Genomic DNA, 16527 nt, shown 5'->3' with positions numbered 1-16527 from the left:
TATAACCAGTATTGTTTGGCACAGAGTCAGTGCCCAGGAAATACTTGTTGACTGACTCTCAGCTGTGAGTTTCCTTACCTTTCATGTCAGGGTTTTAGTGTCTGCCTTATAAATATCATCATGAGGGTGGTGAGAGAATGGGAACAAGGGCCTCACGCACAGTAGGTGGTCAATAAATGCTATTATGATTATTACACATTCAGAGTCAGATGAGGACCAAAGAATCTTGGAGGTTGGGACTTGAGGGCTATTTAGGGTTGGATGGGTTTCATGGAATAGGGATTCCAGGAGGGAACAGCTTGAACAAAGGCATGAAGGAGAGAAAGTACAAAGGAAATAAGTAAACCTATGGGGCTGGATGGAGAGTAGGGTATGAGACAGCCCCATAGTTAGAAAGGCAGATTGGAGCCAGATCGGGGAGAGCCTTGAATGCCAACTCAGCACACTTAAACTTGATCGTAGGGACCCAATGACAATTTTTGAGCAAAGGTGTCAACAGAAGAAGTGGTATTTTAGGAAGATTAATTGTGGCACATCTGAATCAGGTGGACCAAGGGAGTGGCGAAAGGCAAAAAGACTGTTTCATTCAAATTCCATCTCTAATCGTTTCGACTGTATAAAACATAAAAGGATTAAGAACAAAAGCTCTGACAGGAGACAGAGCTGGTTACCATCTGGCTGATACTGAACAGGTCACTTCACCTCCCTGGGCCTCAGTTTCTCCACCTATAAAATGGAGATAATAATCTCTACCTCGCCTATCTCACTGGACTCTTGTCCAGTGAAAATCACATGAAATAAGGAATTCCCTGGTAGTCCAGTGGTTAGGACTCAGCGCTTTCACTGCTGAGGCCCAGGTTCAATCCCTGCTCCGGGAGCTAAGATCCCTCAAGCCGCACAGCCAAAAAAAAGAAAAACTGTGCTCATTAATTCACTCATGAAAAAAATGAACCCCAATCATGTGTCAAGTTGTGCTGTAAATGCTGAGGAGACAGAGATGAAGCTGAAGTGCTCTGAAAAGGAGCACATAATTACCAATTCTTGAGCCCTCACTGTATGCAGCTTTCCATCTGTCATCTCACTTAATCTGCACAACATCCCTACTAGGTCAGTGCTTTATCAAACCCACTTTATAAATGAGGAAATGGAGGCCCAGAGAGGTTAAATCTGTCACCCAAGGACGTTCACCTCTTAAGCGGCAGAGCTTAGAGCTTGGGCTCAGGACTGACCCATGCCTGACACAGCTGCCTCCCTCCTAGTTCTAGACCTTTGAATACATCTGCCTGATTCCAACCTCTAGGTCTCTATCTTGCTGTTCCCTTTCCAGGTATAGCCCATCCCACTTTTTTTTTTTCCTTTTTTTCTTTTTTCTTTCTTTCTTTTTTTTTTTTTTTTGGCTGCAGAACCCCCCTCACCTTTTTGAGTTTCAAGTTTTAGATCAGGTTTCAGGAAGCCTCTAGGACCCCAAATAGGGCCCCTCTTCTGGGCTTCCTCTGCACTTAGCCAAACCTCTCCCATGATATTAATCACATCAACACTACATCCCTTGTCTCTAAACTCTTAAAAAAGCATGTTCCTGGGAATTCCCTGGTGGTCCAGTGGTTAAGCCTCCACGCTCTCACTGCTGAGGGCCCGGGCTTGATCCCTGGTTGGGGAACTGAGATCCCACGAGCTGCAAGGTGAGCCAAAAAAAAAAAAAAAAGTTCCTTATCAGTAAAAAGATATTTAGGTGGACACCCAGAATATAGGCATGTTTCTTTATAAAGTATATACACATGCATCTATCAATCCATATACATTAAATATTAGTAAATCCTAGTTTTTATTTTTTTAATGAAAAAGAAAGATAAATACAGGATCTGATGTCATATTTTCTTCCCATGCTCCATTTACCACCAACAAATTATCAATACAAATCAGCATCTCTAAGCCAAAGCTCAGGGCGCAGGAGGACCTGGTACAGAGATGCCATCCTTCAGGCTGCTGAGGATCTGAGTTTTCAGCCTCTTCCCTCAGTGGGCCAGGCAGGGGGGTGGGTTCGGGGCAGGAGCACCTCCCACAGTGCTGCCACCCTCTTGAGCCAGCAGGAGGTGGGGGTGAAGCTGAGCCCGGATTAGCTGGGGCCCGCGGGGAAGCTTCTAAGGCTGCAGGGTGGCCAGAGCAGGGGCTGTGGATAGGCGCAGGCACCATGCCGCTGCAGGACGACACCCTCCGAGAGGTGTGGGCCTCAGACAGGTCTGGAAAGCCCTCACCTCATCCTACCTGAACCCTGGTTGGGGGGCCAGATGGAGGGTTTGGGGAGGGGCAGGAAAAGGGGAGGGAGACAGACTGATTCCTTTGCTACCCTCAGCGGGCATGAGGAAGAGGGCCAGAGCCCGGAGGTCCAGCAGCGCACCAAGCAGGTATGTCACCCCTGCTTGAAGAAGAGACAGAAAGAGCCCCCCATGCAGGGTAGGGGGTCTGAGAGTGGGGAGGGTCCCCCTCAGCAGCCTCTGGGGCTTGTTGCTTCCCTGGAGGTTTTTGTTTTGTTCTGTTTTTGCACGAAGGGGGTGTTTGGGGGTATGGGGTGTCCAGGGGATGAACTCGGGCTTTGGGGCATTGGAGGTGGCCGTGGTACACGGGAGGGGGTCATCCTTCCTCACCCCAAGAAGGGGCGCAGTTCCACTCCAGATAATCTGCGGTTATTTCTGGCGGCTCAAGGGATTAGAGAGTGATAGGCAGCCCTCAGAGCCCTCTTTCCTTCCCCTCCCTCCTCTTGACCCCCACTCTGCAGCGACAGAAGTTGAGGAAGAAGAAGACAGAAGCCCCCGAGTCCCCCTGCCCCACGGGATCCAAGCCCCGGAGACCTGGAGGCGTGCGGAAGGCTGAGCCCCGGGGCGCCCCCCAGGGTGAGGGTCACGGGAGGGAAGGACCGCAGGCGAGGGTGCCCTTGAGTCTGGGAACCCTCCCTGGGAGCAGGGGCGTGGGAGGGGGGGTAACTGGAGGGGTAAGGGGCGGAGCGGGCTTGGGGTTGAGCTGGGGGATAGGAGGAGTGTAGGGATGATGAAAGCTGGGAGAGGGATGTCCAAGGTGGAAACAGAGCCCAAGGGAGACCCCAGGGTGAGGAGCCTGAGGGGGAGTGGACGCCGTTGGAGGTCCCGCCTGACCCGCGCATCTCGGCTCAGCGGGACGGAGGAGGAGCCCGCGGGAGGAGCCCTCCCGGGAGCCCGCCGAGGCCAGGGAGCTGCAGACGGTCTACGCCAAGTTCCTCAGGGACCCCGAGGCCAAGAAGCGCGACCCCCGGGAGACCTTCCTGGTAGCCCGCGCCCCAGACGCGGAGGACGGTGAGAGAGCGCCAGAAGGAAGGGGGCGTCTGGAGAGGAGGAGGGAAGGGGCTGGACAGGAACAGCAGATGGAGAGAGGCAGAAAACTCGGAAAAACCGCGTGCACGTCCCTGGCTTCGTCTCTGAGCTAGGAAAACTTTTATTCTCGTGTTCTTGTCCCATCTTCGGGAGGGGGAAACCGAGGCACATTGAGGTTAAGAGTTTTGCCTTAAACTGCAGCTTCCCTGGTGGTCCGGTGGGTAAGACTCCACCCTCCCAATGCGGGGGGCCCAGGTTCCATCCCTGGTCGGCATGCATGCCGCAACTAAAGACCCCCGCATGCCACAAGGAAGATCCTGCGTACTGCAACTAAGACCCGGCACAGCCAAAAATTGTTTTAAATAAATAAATATTTTAAAAAATTAAAAAACAAAAAAACCCTGCAGCTAGGGACTGGAGGTAGCTCAGATGGGTCTGGCTAGAAGTTAGAAACGGCAACAGACCAGGACAGGGAGAAGCAGAGTGGGAGAAGCAGCGCAGGTGTCTTTTAGAAGAGGCTGAGAAGGGGAAACTGAAAGACCCCAGGAGAGTGTGTGAGGAGCTGAGGGTCCCAGAGAGAGAGGAAGGACCTGCAGAGAAGGGCATTTTCCCAGAACAGGATTGCCAAGCCCTCAGCATCCCCCCAACTCCAGCTCTCTCTCCTGACTTGTAGACCTTGGAAGACTCTGGGGTCACCCCCTTCTTTGAGGAAGGCGCCGAAACTCCTTTCTTCCTCCTGTTTCTGTTCCAGAAGGGGAGCCTCCTACCCCCAGCTCCTTCACCGCCTCCCAGCAATCTGGAAGGATTGGGCTCCCCAGATAATGGGGCCCACCCCAGCCCCCGTTATGAGGAGTTTTTACCTGCAGGGGATGAGGAGGAGGAAGAGGACAAGGAGGAGAAGGAAAAGAAAGAGGAAATCCGTCTGCCACCCAAGAAGCCCCCCAAAGAGAAGGCTTCTGCCGACATCAAGGAGAGGAAGGCCAAGGCCCAGGGTCCGAAGGGTGGGTGTTGAGGGTCCAGAGGGGGCAAAGACACACAAAACTAGCCCTGCCCCTGAGGGGCCTGGTGTCTCATGGATACGCAGGAGTTGAGACATCAAAAAGCTCCCCGGTGCCTGGACCCAAGAGTTTTTCCCTTTGGTGGTTTCTTCCCTTCGATGGTCCTTAAATCAATATGTGCTCCCTCCACCATCCCCCCAGCCCCCTGCCCAGGGTGCTCTGTGAGCCAGGGAGGGCAGAGGATTTTAGTTTTCTTTGTGATTTTTTTTTTAACTCTAGATGGATTATTTTTATGATTTTTACAAAAGTATCAAAGTGATTATAATAAAAAATCAAACAGTGAATAAATGCTGTGATAGCTCCCTGGCTGGGGAACCTTGCCCCATGGGTACTGGGGCCTGGTCTACATGTGGACATGTAGCTAGGACCTTGGGCTTCTCGGAGGGGTGGGGAGGACTGTCTGTAGCACTGACCACAGGAGGTTTTCTGGAGATGGGGTGGGAGCTGGGATTCAGAGGCTCAGTTAGGAGGCCTGGCATTCATCCATTCATTCATTCATTCATTAACTACTTATTAAACTCCTGGTGTTCATCCAGTCCTTTTTGGACTCAGGGTTAAAAACAAGACAAGCAGAAGCTGCTCTGGGGCTCCCTGGGGACTGAAGGAACAATGAGTGGATTGGAAGGTGGCTCTTCTTTGTCTAACTCCCACCCTCCATTTCCAGAGGACCTGGGAAGCCCTGTCCCCCCACTGAAACCTCTGCGGATTAAGAAGAAGGAGGCATCAGCAGGGGAAGGCACCAAGATGAGAAAGATGAAGAAGAAAGGTGAGCCTGGTCTGTGGAGGAACAAGGGACTCTGGGTGAGGCGGGGGGTGTGACCTCTTCACATCCACACACACAGGGTCCGGGGAGGCCGACAAGGACAGCTCAGTGAGCCCGACCAGAGTGAGGAAGAAGACACCGGCAGCCATGTTTCTGGTTGGGGGGGATGACCCTGGGGAAAAAGCTCTGAAGAAGAAAGGTGGGTGGCAGTGGCCTCTGGTGTCAGGACATCCAGAGGCAGTCGTGGGTGTGGAAGGAGGGATGCAGCATAGGGTGAGGAGTAGGGGTTCTAAAGTCAAAGACTTGGTATATGTATGGATTATTCGCTTTGCTGTATAGCAGAAACTGACACAGCAGTGTAAAGCAACTATACTCCAATAAAAAAAAATAATAAAGTCAGAAGACTGGGGGCATCTTGACCCCCACTTTAATAGCTGTGTGGCCTCAGGCAGTGTCTTAGCTTTTCTGAGGCTATTACTTTCTTTTCTTTCTTTTTTAAATTTACTTATTTTATTTATTTATTATTTTTGGCTGCATTGGGTCTTCGTTGCTGTGCGCGGGCTTTCTCTAGTTGCGGCAAGCGGGCTTCTCTTGTTGTGGAGCACGGGCTCTAGGCACGTGGGCTTCAGTAGCTGCGGCTCGCGGGCTCTAGAGCGCAGGCTCAGTAGTTGTGGAGCACGGGCTTAGCTGCTCCGCGGCATGTGGGATCTTCCCGGAGTAGGGCTCAAATCCATGTTCCTTGCATTGGCAGGTGGATTCTTAACCACTGCGCAGCCAGGGAAGCCCTATTACTTTCTGATAATAGTGAAAGGGGGTTGCTCTCTTGTGGTTGTGGGAGGGGTCCAAGTGAGGCATGGGTGTTGGACGTACCTTGCAAAACATGATGGGTTCTGCCAGGGTAAGGGGTTAACAGACTTGCTCCCCTACAATGCTCAGGCACTCCCAAAGGCTCAGAAGAGGAGAAGGAGGAGGAGGAGGAAGAGGTGGCAGCTGTGGTGACCAAGAACAGCAATCAGAAGGGCAAAGCAAAAGGAAAAGGCAAAAAGGTTGGAGCCCAGACGGGAGAGGGTGAGGTCCCTCCAGGGAGCAGTGGCAGGGGCCTGGGCTTGGGGGACCTGACTGTGGGACCTCGTGGGCTGGGACCATGGAGTCACTTGGGGTTAGAATCTTAGCTGCCTCTCTGGTGACAGGATATGAGGACAAAGGGAACCAGGTTTGTGAGAACAGAAGAGGCAGTTGTGGGGTCACTAGGCTGGGACTGGCCACCCGGGGGCCTTATGTCACCTGCTCTGAGCCCTCCCCCCTGCAGCCTAACTATCAGACACAGCCGGAGATGCTCTCATGGCCCCCACATGAGAGCCACACATTTTCTGTACCAGGGAGGTGGAGCACAGGCAGACAGACACATGCATACACATCCCTGGGCGCACTGACTGACTGACAGCCAGCTGTAGTTGAGCTTTTTTTTTTTTAATTGGGGTATAGTTGCTTTACAATGTTGTGTTAGTTTCTGCTGTACAGCAAAGTGAATCAGCTATATGCATAATATATCCCTTCTTTTTGGATTTCCTTCCCATTTAGGTCACCACAGAGCATTATGTAGAGTTCCCTGTGCTATACAGCAGGTTTTCATTAGTTATCTATTTTATACATATTAGTGTATATATGTCAATCCCAATCTCCCAATTCTTCCCACCTTCCCACCCATCCACCCTGTACCTGAGTTATTAAAATAGTTCCACTCTGCTACTCTGAGATACTGCTCAGAGTGCCTTCTGCTCTCCCACCCAGGCCCTCCCAACCTTCCAGCATCCAAACTATCCAGCAACCAAAGGGTTAACACTGGCCATCAGAGGCCTCCAGGACCTCCTCCAGTCCTACCAGTGTCCACTCTGACGGGGCTGTCTCCATGGGCAGAACACGTTGTTAAATATTTCCTATACAGCCACCACTCACAAACAGGACTCAGGTACCAACATGCACAGGCAGGAGTAAGCGGGAGAGAGAGGTCGAACTGGAGAAAGAAAGTGATGAAAGTCTTCGAGAAACAGGTTTCCATGAATGGAGAGATCATCCTGAAGGCAGGGCCTGGGGGGATCTTAGTTTGTGGGTTTATTCCTTTGTACAGGAGTGGTCAGGTCTTGGGGGACTGATTCACATTAGCCAAGATCACCAGAAACTGATATATAACTGAAAGGCCAGTTTATTGTCTTCCAGAAAGAATATAACTGCAGTACAGCCTTTAATATAGTAGGCCCTTGAAATTCACCTCTGTAGAAATGTTTGAATGAGTCTGGCTTTCCCCACACCACGTTCCAAACATAGTCTTGGATTTCCCAAGTTTCTTCTAGAGCAGCCTAGAGCAGAGAAGAGATGCCACTTACCTGGAGGCTAAGGGCCCGCTCCCTAACACCAGCCTCACTTTACACACAGTGCAAACCTGCCCTCAGCAAAAATGGGCAACCTCAGCACATCAGGGCTTCTTAGTGACTCCCAGACAGCATTTACACCTGAAATGCACACACCCAGGTGGCAGTCCCTTGTCTCCCCAGCTGGGAAACTTGGAGTTAGAGTCTTGGTTCCCCCTCTTGTGAGGGACAGAACATGACAGCAAAGGGCACTAGGTTTGTAAGAACAGAAGGGGCAATGGTAGGGTGGTCACTAGGCCACCCTAGGGCCTAATGCAACCACATAGTTATTAAAAGTTTTTCAATGAGCAAAATGAGCTTATTTATTCATTCATTGTATTGACTATGTATTGCTATATAACAACCACCCCAAAACTTAAAACGACAATTTATTTTCTTAATTTCTGTGAGTCAGAAATCTAGGAGTGGCTTAGCAGGGGTAGTTTTGGCTCAGGGTCTCCTGTGAGGTTGCAGTCGAGATGTCAACTGGGGCTGTGGTCATTCTGAAAGCTTGACTGGAAATGGAGGATCCACTTCTGAAATCGTTCACTGTCATGATTGTTGGCTGGAGGTCTCTCCAGAGGCTGCTTGAGTGTCCTTAAGACATGGCAGCCAACTTGCCCCAGAGCCCAAGAGTGGCCCAAGAGATACAGCAAGGCAGAAGCTGTAATATCTTTTATGACCTAGCCTTAGAAGTGACCGCCCATCACTTCTGCCATATCCTATTGGTCACAAAGACCAACCCTGATACAGTGTGGGAGGGGTCTACACAAGGGTGTAAATACCAGGAGGCAGGGAGCATCAGGGGCCATGTTGGAGGTTGGTTGCTACATTCATTGAGTATTTACTGTCTGCTATAATTATATAGTGGTAGCTGACACTTCTATAACACCATGTGCTTAGAACACAGCAATCCGCACCTTCAGCCTCACCTCAGTTCACCCCCTGAGAGCATCCATATGATGGAAGGTCTTTCTAAAGGCTCTGGGTTTAACAGCATTCAAAGCCCAGCTTCACCTCTTACTATGTGAACTTGGACAAGTTATTTAAGCTCTCTGAGCCTCAGCTTCTTCACCTGTATAATGGAACAACTACCTCAGTAGCTACTGATAAGAGGAATGAGTTAATATTTGGAAAGTGCTTAGAATAATTCCTGGCACATTGGTAGACCTTCTATGAGTGTCTGTTAAATATATAAACTAAGGTCTGTCCCAGGTATCCACCCCAACCCTACATACTTCTCAGATGAAAAAACTGAGTCACAGTGTGGTTAAAACTTAACAACCATGACAGACAGTTAGTGGTGGAACCAGGATTTGAACCCAGGCTGTCTGGCTTCAGAGCCTGGGCTCTTAACCACAAGCTACACAAAATAGTAATAAAGCACAAAGCTCCCCAGAGCCTCCTAACAAGGCCTGGCGAGCTGCTGGGGGAGGGGGAGGGGCCGGCTGCACTCTAACAGCCTCTGTTCTCTCCCCAAACAGAAAACGGTGAGTTGTCCTGCCTGCCCTGCCTGCATCCTGGCACTGGGGACCTGCTGAGGGCCGGGGAGCTAGTGCTCTGGGGCTGATGCACCCTCTGCTCCCACCCAGAAGGAGGAGAGGGCCCCATCCCCACCCGTGGAAGTGGACGAACCCCAGGAGTTCGTGCTTCGGCCTGCCCCCCAGGGCCAGACGGTCCGCTGCCGGCTGACCCGGGACAAGAAGGGCATGGACCGGGGCCTGTATCCCTCCTATTTCCTGCACCTGGACACAGAGAAGAAGGTGGGTCGGAGAGAGGTGGCAGCCAGTGGGACGGAGAGTGGAGGGGCCAGGACCCAGACTGAGGGAGAGTCTAGAGCCAAAGTGGGGTGGGGGGAGGGCTGCGGGGCAAATGGGCCTTCTCTTTCCCCGGGTGCACCTCCTTCCTCCAGGGGTGCACCTCCTTCCTCCAGCGCATCTCTGCGACCCCTCTCCCCAGGTGTTCCTCCTGGCTGGCAGGAAACGGAAACGGAGCAAGACAGCCAATTACCTCATCTCCAGCGACCCCACCAATCTGTCCCGAGGAGGGGAGAATTTCATCGGGAAGCTGAGGTGGGGCTGGGAAGCTCAGTGGCCAGTCACCTCTGTCCCCTTGTGCCTGGCAGAGTGCTCACCACATCGGACACTCTGGAATTGTCCCCTGGCCCGGGGCTTCTCACACTTTGACAGGCATAGATCACTTGGGGGTCTTGTTAAAATGGTTCAGTGGGGGGAGTTCCCTGGTGGCTTAGTAGTTAGGATTCTGGGCTTTCACTGCCGTGGCCCAGGTTCAATCCCTGGTCTGTGGAACTGAGATCCCACAAGCTGCAGGGTGAGCCCCCTGCCCCCCACCACCCAAAAAAAAGGTTCAGTGGGTCTGGGCAAGGAGTGAGGTTCTGCATTTCTAAGAAGCACCCAGGTGATGCCCACACTGCTGGTCCAGAGACCTCACTTGGAGTAGGACATAAGGTCCATGGGACAGGGATTATGCCTGTCTTGTTCAGGGTTGAATTCCTAGCACGTGGCACATAGTAGCTATTCAATAAATATTTACCAACTGAACGAACGAATAAATATTCAGCACCTACGCTGTGCTATGTCTCTCCATATAGCTCATTCAATCCTCACCACAAATCTGAGAGGTGAAGGGAAAGTGAACCCCCGAGTCAGGCCTTATTTCTTTAATTTATTTATTTAACAAACACTTACGTAAGGCCTACCTATGTGTTAGGTGTATTTCTAAGTAACTTCCAAATATTAATCCATTCAATCCTCTTATCAACCAAATGCGGTAAATACTGTTATCATGCCCATTTTACAGATGGGGAAGTTGAGACTAAGAGTTTAAGTAACTTGCCTGGGGTCATACAGCTAGTAAGAGATGGAGCTGAGATTTGAAAGCTGCCCAGTCTCCTTCTAGATCCAGCTCTTAAAAAGACTTCATGGGGGAAGCCAGGGGCAGGGGACCTGAATTGCTCCGGTCCTAATACACACCCATGCTTGAGGTAGGAAGCTCTCAAAGCTTGGCTGTGAGGAAGGGTCTGGGAGGAGGGGTGTGGACCCTCCTCAGCCCCGCCCCCAGCTCCACCCTGCTTGCAGGTCCAACCTCCTGGGGAACCGCTTTACCGTCTTTGACAACGGGCAGAACCCGCACCGCGGAGGTAGCACGGATGTGGGGAGCCTTCGGCAGGAGCTGGCGGCTGTGATCTATGTGAGAGTCCCACCTGTCCCCCGCGGCAGGCAGGCCCCTCCTCTCGCCGGGGCCGGCCTAACGCTTATCTCCCTCCCAGGAAACCAACGTGCTGGGCTTCCGAGGTCCCCGGCGCATGACGGTCATCATTCCCGGCATGAATTCGGACAAGGAGAGGGTCCCCATTCGGCCCCGCAATGTGAGCCCCGCACCTCCCTGAAGCCCTTCCCAGAGGGTCCTGCTCCGTACTGACCTGCTTGTAACCCACTCCTGGGAAGCTGGGGGGCGGGGGAGGGGTGCTCGGCCTGCCCAGTACCAAACCCCTGAGCACACCCATCACCCTGTCACAAATCACCCTGTCACCCCATCACCCTGTCACAAATTCATTCTGGCAACTTGTGGAATGAATTCCCCAAGAATTCAGTTTTTCACTGAATTCACCAAAACAGGCACAATAGGGATTGTTTTGTTTTGCTTTGTTTTTTTCAGTTTACATCAAATCCATTCATATATTCATTCAACACACATACATTGAGTGCCAGGTATTAGTCTAGGCAACTGGAGACATCAATGGACAAAACAAAGATCTGCACTCATGAAACTGGCATTCTAGTGGAGGGAGGCAGACAGTAGACAATAATTGTGATAAATAAGTAAATTGTGTAGTATGTTAGAAGGTGATAAGTACTGTGGGGAAAAAAGAAAAAGTCGAACAAGGGAAAGGAGATGAGGGGTGTGTGTGTGTGTGTGTGTGTGTGTGTGTAGGTTTCAATTTAAATACAGTGGTCAGAGTGAGCCTCACTGAGAAGATGAAATTTGAAGGAGGTGAGGAGCAAGCCTGCAAATATCTGGGAAAAGAACATTCAGGAAGGGGGAAGAGACAGTGCAAAGGCCCTGAGGCAGGAGTGCCTGGTGGGTTGGAGGAGCAGGTCAGAGAGGTGACAGTGAGGGGCAGATGAGTCTGTATAACTGGTTTTTACTCAGTGAAACAGGACGCTATAGCAGGGTTTTGAGGAAAGGAGTGATATGATTGACATATTTTAAAAAGCAAAGGTTGTTTGTTTTGTGTGTGTGTGAGTGTGAGGGGTAGGGTAAGATGGAGAGATGGCCTGGAGAGAGGTGGCCTCCTTCAGTGTGTCAGTCCCACGCTCTGCTCCTTAGCACTGCAAGTTGGGTGAGCCTAGGATTTCAGAGACCGATGACTGGCATGTCGACACTCACAGTGATGTCACTTTACTCATTTGCAATGAAAAAGAATACTCACATCAGCTGATCACACATCCCTCCCTGCTGGAAAGTCACACTGTAATCAGAGGCCTGGCCAACCCATGGGGCACGAGCCCTGGGAGGCTCCGGTCTTTAACAGCCTGTGGGTTCCACAGTTGCTCCTTCCGTCCTGGAATAAACACATAAATCCTCCAGAGGCAGTGCCTCCCACGTGTGTTTGGGCTTGGTAAGAACTACCCAGTGCTGCTTTGGGTACCTCTTCATCATCTTACAGTTCATTCATTCCACAATCATTTATTAAAGCCAGGCACTGAAGATCCAAAATCAACACAAGAGTTACCATCAAAACAATATCTGATATTTATTGAGCATTTACTCTGTGCCGGGAACTGATCTAAATAACACTTCATGCACTATTAATCATTTAATCTTCACAAAACCCTGTTGTGAGGGAAACTGAGGCACAGAGCCATTAGTCAAATACTGTGCATGCTGTTAGGGTATCTAATTCTGTCCATAACAGTGCAGTGGGAGAAATGGTAAGAGCAAGGTGTAATGGAAGCTCAGAGCTGACATCTAAATCAGACATGGGGTCAGGAAGGCTTCCTGGAGGACACGATCTTGAGTGGACTCATTCTAAGTCATGAACATGAACAGATGACAAAGAAACTAAGGAAAGAAATGTCTCAAGAGCACCATCATACAGACACTGCGCCTTCCTTCCAGAAACTCTTCCAGGACATTTTATTTTAAGTACTCTTTACCTATACATCTCTCCAAGCTCAACTGTGAGCTCCTTGTAAGTCCTAGAATAGCTGGTTCATCCTTGTAATAAGTGCCAGCATATGGCCGTTCCTAAGACCCCCTTGGGCACCAATGGCATCGAGCACCTCCTGTATGCCAGATGCTACTTTCCACTTTCCAACCCTCCACTTTGGCATCCCACAGCAAAGCCCATTCTCACAGATACACACCCTGCCCATAAGGACGCCACAGAGACCGCGCATGCGCTCAAGGATACCCCGCATGGACGTTGACACCGAGGCTGCACACACACAAGGGCATGCACACATCCCCAGCCCCCCCCCCACCAGTCCTGAGATATCTCAGCCACCCCTAACTGTCCTCTCCCTAATACTGCCCCACCCGTGGCACCCCAGGCCAGCGACGGGCTGCTGGTGCGCTGGCAGAACAAGACACTGGAGAGCCTCATCGAGCTACACAACAAGCCCCCCGTCTGGAATGATGACAGTGGCTCCTACACCCTCAACTTCCAAGGCCGAGTCACCCAGGCCTCGGTCAAGAACTTCCAGATTGTCCACGCCGATGACCGTGAGTATCTGAGGACCCAAGCCAGACTGTTCCCCACCACCTCCGTGACCTCAACCCTTACTCAAGTCTTTCCCCCACCCCCCATCTCTCTCTCTCCCTCTCTCTCTATATAACACACACACACACACACACACACACACACACACACACACACACACACACACACACACACACACACACACACACACACACACACACACACACACACACACACACACACACACACACACACACACACTGGAGAGGAGCTGTCCTTTATCTCTGGAGCCAGAACATTCAGGAAGGTTACTCTCTCCTGCGGGGGCATTGACATGGTGCTCCCAGGAGCCTCATATATTCCAAGCAGGTGTCTTGGGGCTCACTGTTCCAGGCCGTCTTTCTAGCACTGACTAGAGCCTGGGGTAGATATTGGGGTATTCTGGGTAAGACTGTATTGAAGGGACAGTTACGCTGCTGGAGCTTAAAAGACATTGATAGGGAGTTCCGTGGCGGTCCAGTGGTTGGGACTCAGCGCTTTCACTGCCGTGGCCCTGGGTTCAATCCCTGGTCAGGGAATTAAGACCCCGCAAGCTGATACCGCAAGCCACGTGACGCATCCAAATAATAATAATAATAATAAATAAAAATTTAAAAATAAAAAAGACTGATAGACCAACCCCCATGTGGCCAAGAAGGATGCTGAGGCTCAGAGAGGGCCGCCCATTATCCAAAGTCTCTCAGCAACTCCAGGCAGTTACCCTGGCCCTCAAAATTCATTTCATAAACACTTACACAGTGCTTTCTATGGACCAGGCACTGTTCTCAGGACTTCACAGATACTGAATCATTAAATCTTTTCAGGAATTCCCTGGCGGTCCAGTGGTTAGGATTCTGTGCTTTCACTGCTAAGGGCATGGGTTCAATCCCTGGTCGGTGAACTAAGATCTCTGCAAGCTGCGCCACCGAAAAAAAAAAATTAAATCTTTTCAACAGCCCTGTGAGAAAGGTATTATTATTGTCCCTATTTGGCAGAGGAGAAAACCAAGGCACAGAGAAGTTAAGTAACTTATACATATAGCTTGTGAGAGGCAGAGGTGGGATTAGAACCCAGGTAGTCTGGCTCCAGTGCCCAACCCCATGAGGATGGTTGCCTTTTAGGAGTAGGAAATATAAATCAAGCATTTCTATCGTTCTCTCTCCAGTGAGGTCAAAGGCCTGCCCTCGAAGAGTTACGGAAACAAAATGTACCTTGAACACAATTAAGTGAAAATGTCCCCTGTTACAAGCCTTGGGGAGAGGTCCCCACTAGGGTGAAGGGGTTTGGATATGGAAAGTTATCTCCCAGGGGCTTTCCAGGTTCCCAGGATTGGTTAACATTGAGCGAGTTCCCCACCCCCACTCCATCCTAGGGATGTGCCCCCTGTATCACCTGTCCTGAGGCCTTGAAAAACCGCTCTCCAGATCACATTTCTGGTGGAGCCTGGTCGGCCGAGGTTGGGGGTATTTTTAGCAACATCCTGTCCCTATGGATGCTGGGGGAGGTGTTGGGATTGAGGCTGGAAACCTGGGCCAGATATGGGATGGGGGCTGAGGGGGCCACTGGTTAAGGAAGGGAACCATGAGGCTGGTGGTCTAAGACAGGACTTGGGGTCTGGGGGTGGGAAGAAGAAGGAATGGGGCAAAGACAACAGAGGCGTTGGAAAGGAAGGATTCTAGGCTTAAGGAAGTTTGACCGGTTCCTCTAAGTGTGGGCTGGTCATATGCATAGCCCTGGGCAGCAGAAGGTAAGGCAGGGTCGCCACCCTCAGGGGCTTACAGTGGCTGGTAAAGCTGCAGGCAAGTGGGGCTTGCTGGGCGAGATACGAGGGTAGATGGACGGTGGGGTGAATAACTGAGACGTGGCTAAGGACTGGGGCCCCAATGCAAGAGTGGGGGACTTCCCACAATGTTGAGGGCACTGTCTGCCAGGAGGGAGAACCCAAGAGGTCTCGGGCCGGCGCCCCCCCCGCCCCGCCCCGTCTGTATCCATAGCCGACTACATCGTGCTGCAGTTCGGCCGCGTGGCAGAGGACGCCTTCACCCTAGACTACCGGTACCCGCTGTGCGCCCTGCAGGCCTTCGCCATTGCCCTCTCCAGTTTCGACGGGAAGCTGGCCTGCGAGTGACCCTAGTTGTCCTCAGCGCCCGCCAGGGTTGGGGAAAGGATTCAGTTTGGAGGCTTTAACGGTCCCTTCACCAGAGTCCCCACTGAAGACTCCTCCCTTGTCGGGGGCTGACCCCTCTGTCTCCGGGTGACCTCCATCCACTGCCCAGCCTGGCACAGGCCGAGGCAGGGGAGGAGCTCACACGGCGGGTCGGACGGAGATGAAGAACATCTGGAGTTGGAGCCGCACATCTGGTCGCGGAGCTAGCCTGCGCCGCTTCACCAACACCACCCCCGCCCGGCGCCCCAGTCACTTCCTGTCCAGGAGCAGTAGTCAGTGTTGTTTTAACCCCCTCTGGGACCATACTAGGGCTCCAAGGAGGGGGGCGGGCTCCGAGGAGGGGGTAGGTGATGGGGAACGAAAACCGGGTACCCACATCCCCAATAAAGCTGCGTCCTAGGCCAAGAGGAGCAGTGGTTCTTCAGCGCGTGCGGAGAAAGGCGGCGGGAGGGGTCCGGAGCGCGGGAGAGGTCCGGAGGGCGGGCTGGAGGCCTCCCTTCCCCACCCTCCACCCCGCTCAGGCCCCGGGCGCTCCCGCGTCCCCTCCCACGCGCCCATCGTGGGTCCTACCGAAACTCGGCTGGCTCGCGGTGTCGAGACGCCCCCCGCGGGGGCCCCGGGGAGCCGGGCCGAGAGGGAGGGCCCCGGAGGTCCGGGAAGAGGGGGAAAGGGAGAAATTCGAGAAACAAGCCTCTCGGGGAGAACCAGACAAACCGGGTTCGGGCAGGGCGGGCGCAGCCTCCAGGGCGGGGCCGGGTCTGGGGCCCGAGGAGTAAGGGGGCGGGCCCTCGGTCGGGAGAGGGCGCTCCGCCTCGGCCGCTCGGGACTCGGGTAGGGGGTAGGGAGACCCGAAGACCGTGCGCCCCGGCTCCGCCGGGCTCCTAGTGACGCGGCACCCGGGCCCCTGCACCGACGGGAGTCCTGCCCCCGAGGTGGGAGCTCCGCCCTCGGCCCCGCCCAGGCCGGAGCCCCAAATTCCGGCGGGGGACTGGGGAGGTAGGGTAGGGCAAGGGAGGTTGAGAGCGC

At 52.5% G+C, this 16527-nt stretch overlaps 1 protein-coding gene across 2 annotated transcripts; it reads left to right on the top strand.

Annotated features, from left to right (window-relative positions):
* The first annotated feature begins 2188 nt into the window (after nt 1-2188).
* TULP1 (TUB like protein 1) lies at nt 2189-15591 on the top strand. Of its 2 annotated transcripts, none has more exons than XM_007197983.2 (14): nt 2189-2235; nt 2351-2402; nt 2774-2852; nt 3165-3323; nt 4208-4342; nt 5064-5165; nt 5242-5361; nt 6099-6214; nt 9163-9333; nt 9530-9642; nt 10669-10780; nt 10860-10958; nt 13147-13318; nt 15329-15591. In XM_007197983.2, the coding sequence occupies exons 1-14, from the start codon at nt 2189-2191 to the stop codon at nt 15460-15462; spliced, it is 1611 nt and encodes a 536-aa protein (XP_007198045.1). In that variant the 3' UTR covers nt 15463-15591. The 2 variants fall into 2 exon arrangements, with proteins under 2 accessions (XP_007198045.1, XP_007198046.1); XM_007197984.2 differs by lacking the exon at nt 3165-3323 and adding an exon at nt 3027-3033 and having other exon boundaries at nt 2774-2854.
* Nucleotides 15592-16527: the final 936 nt, after the last annotated feature.

Source organism: Balaenoptera acutorostrata, chromosome 10 (assembly GCF_949987535.1).
Source record: "Balaenoptera acutorostrata chromosome 10, mBalAcu1.1, whole genome shotgun sequence".
In the NCBI taxonomy this organism is placed as follows: Eukaryota; Metazoa; Chordata; class Mammalia; order Artiodactyla; family Balaenopteridae; genus Balaenoptera; species Balaenoptera acutorostrata.
The sequence above is the reverse complement of the archived record's forward strand: the minus strand, read 5'-3'. Positions and strand labels throughout refer to the sequence as shown.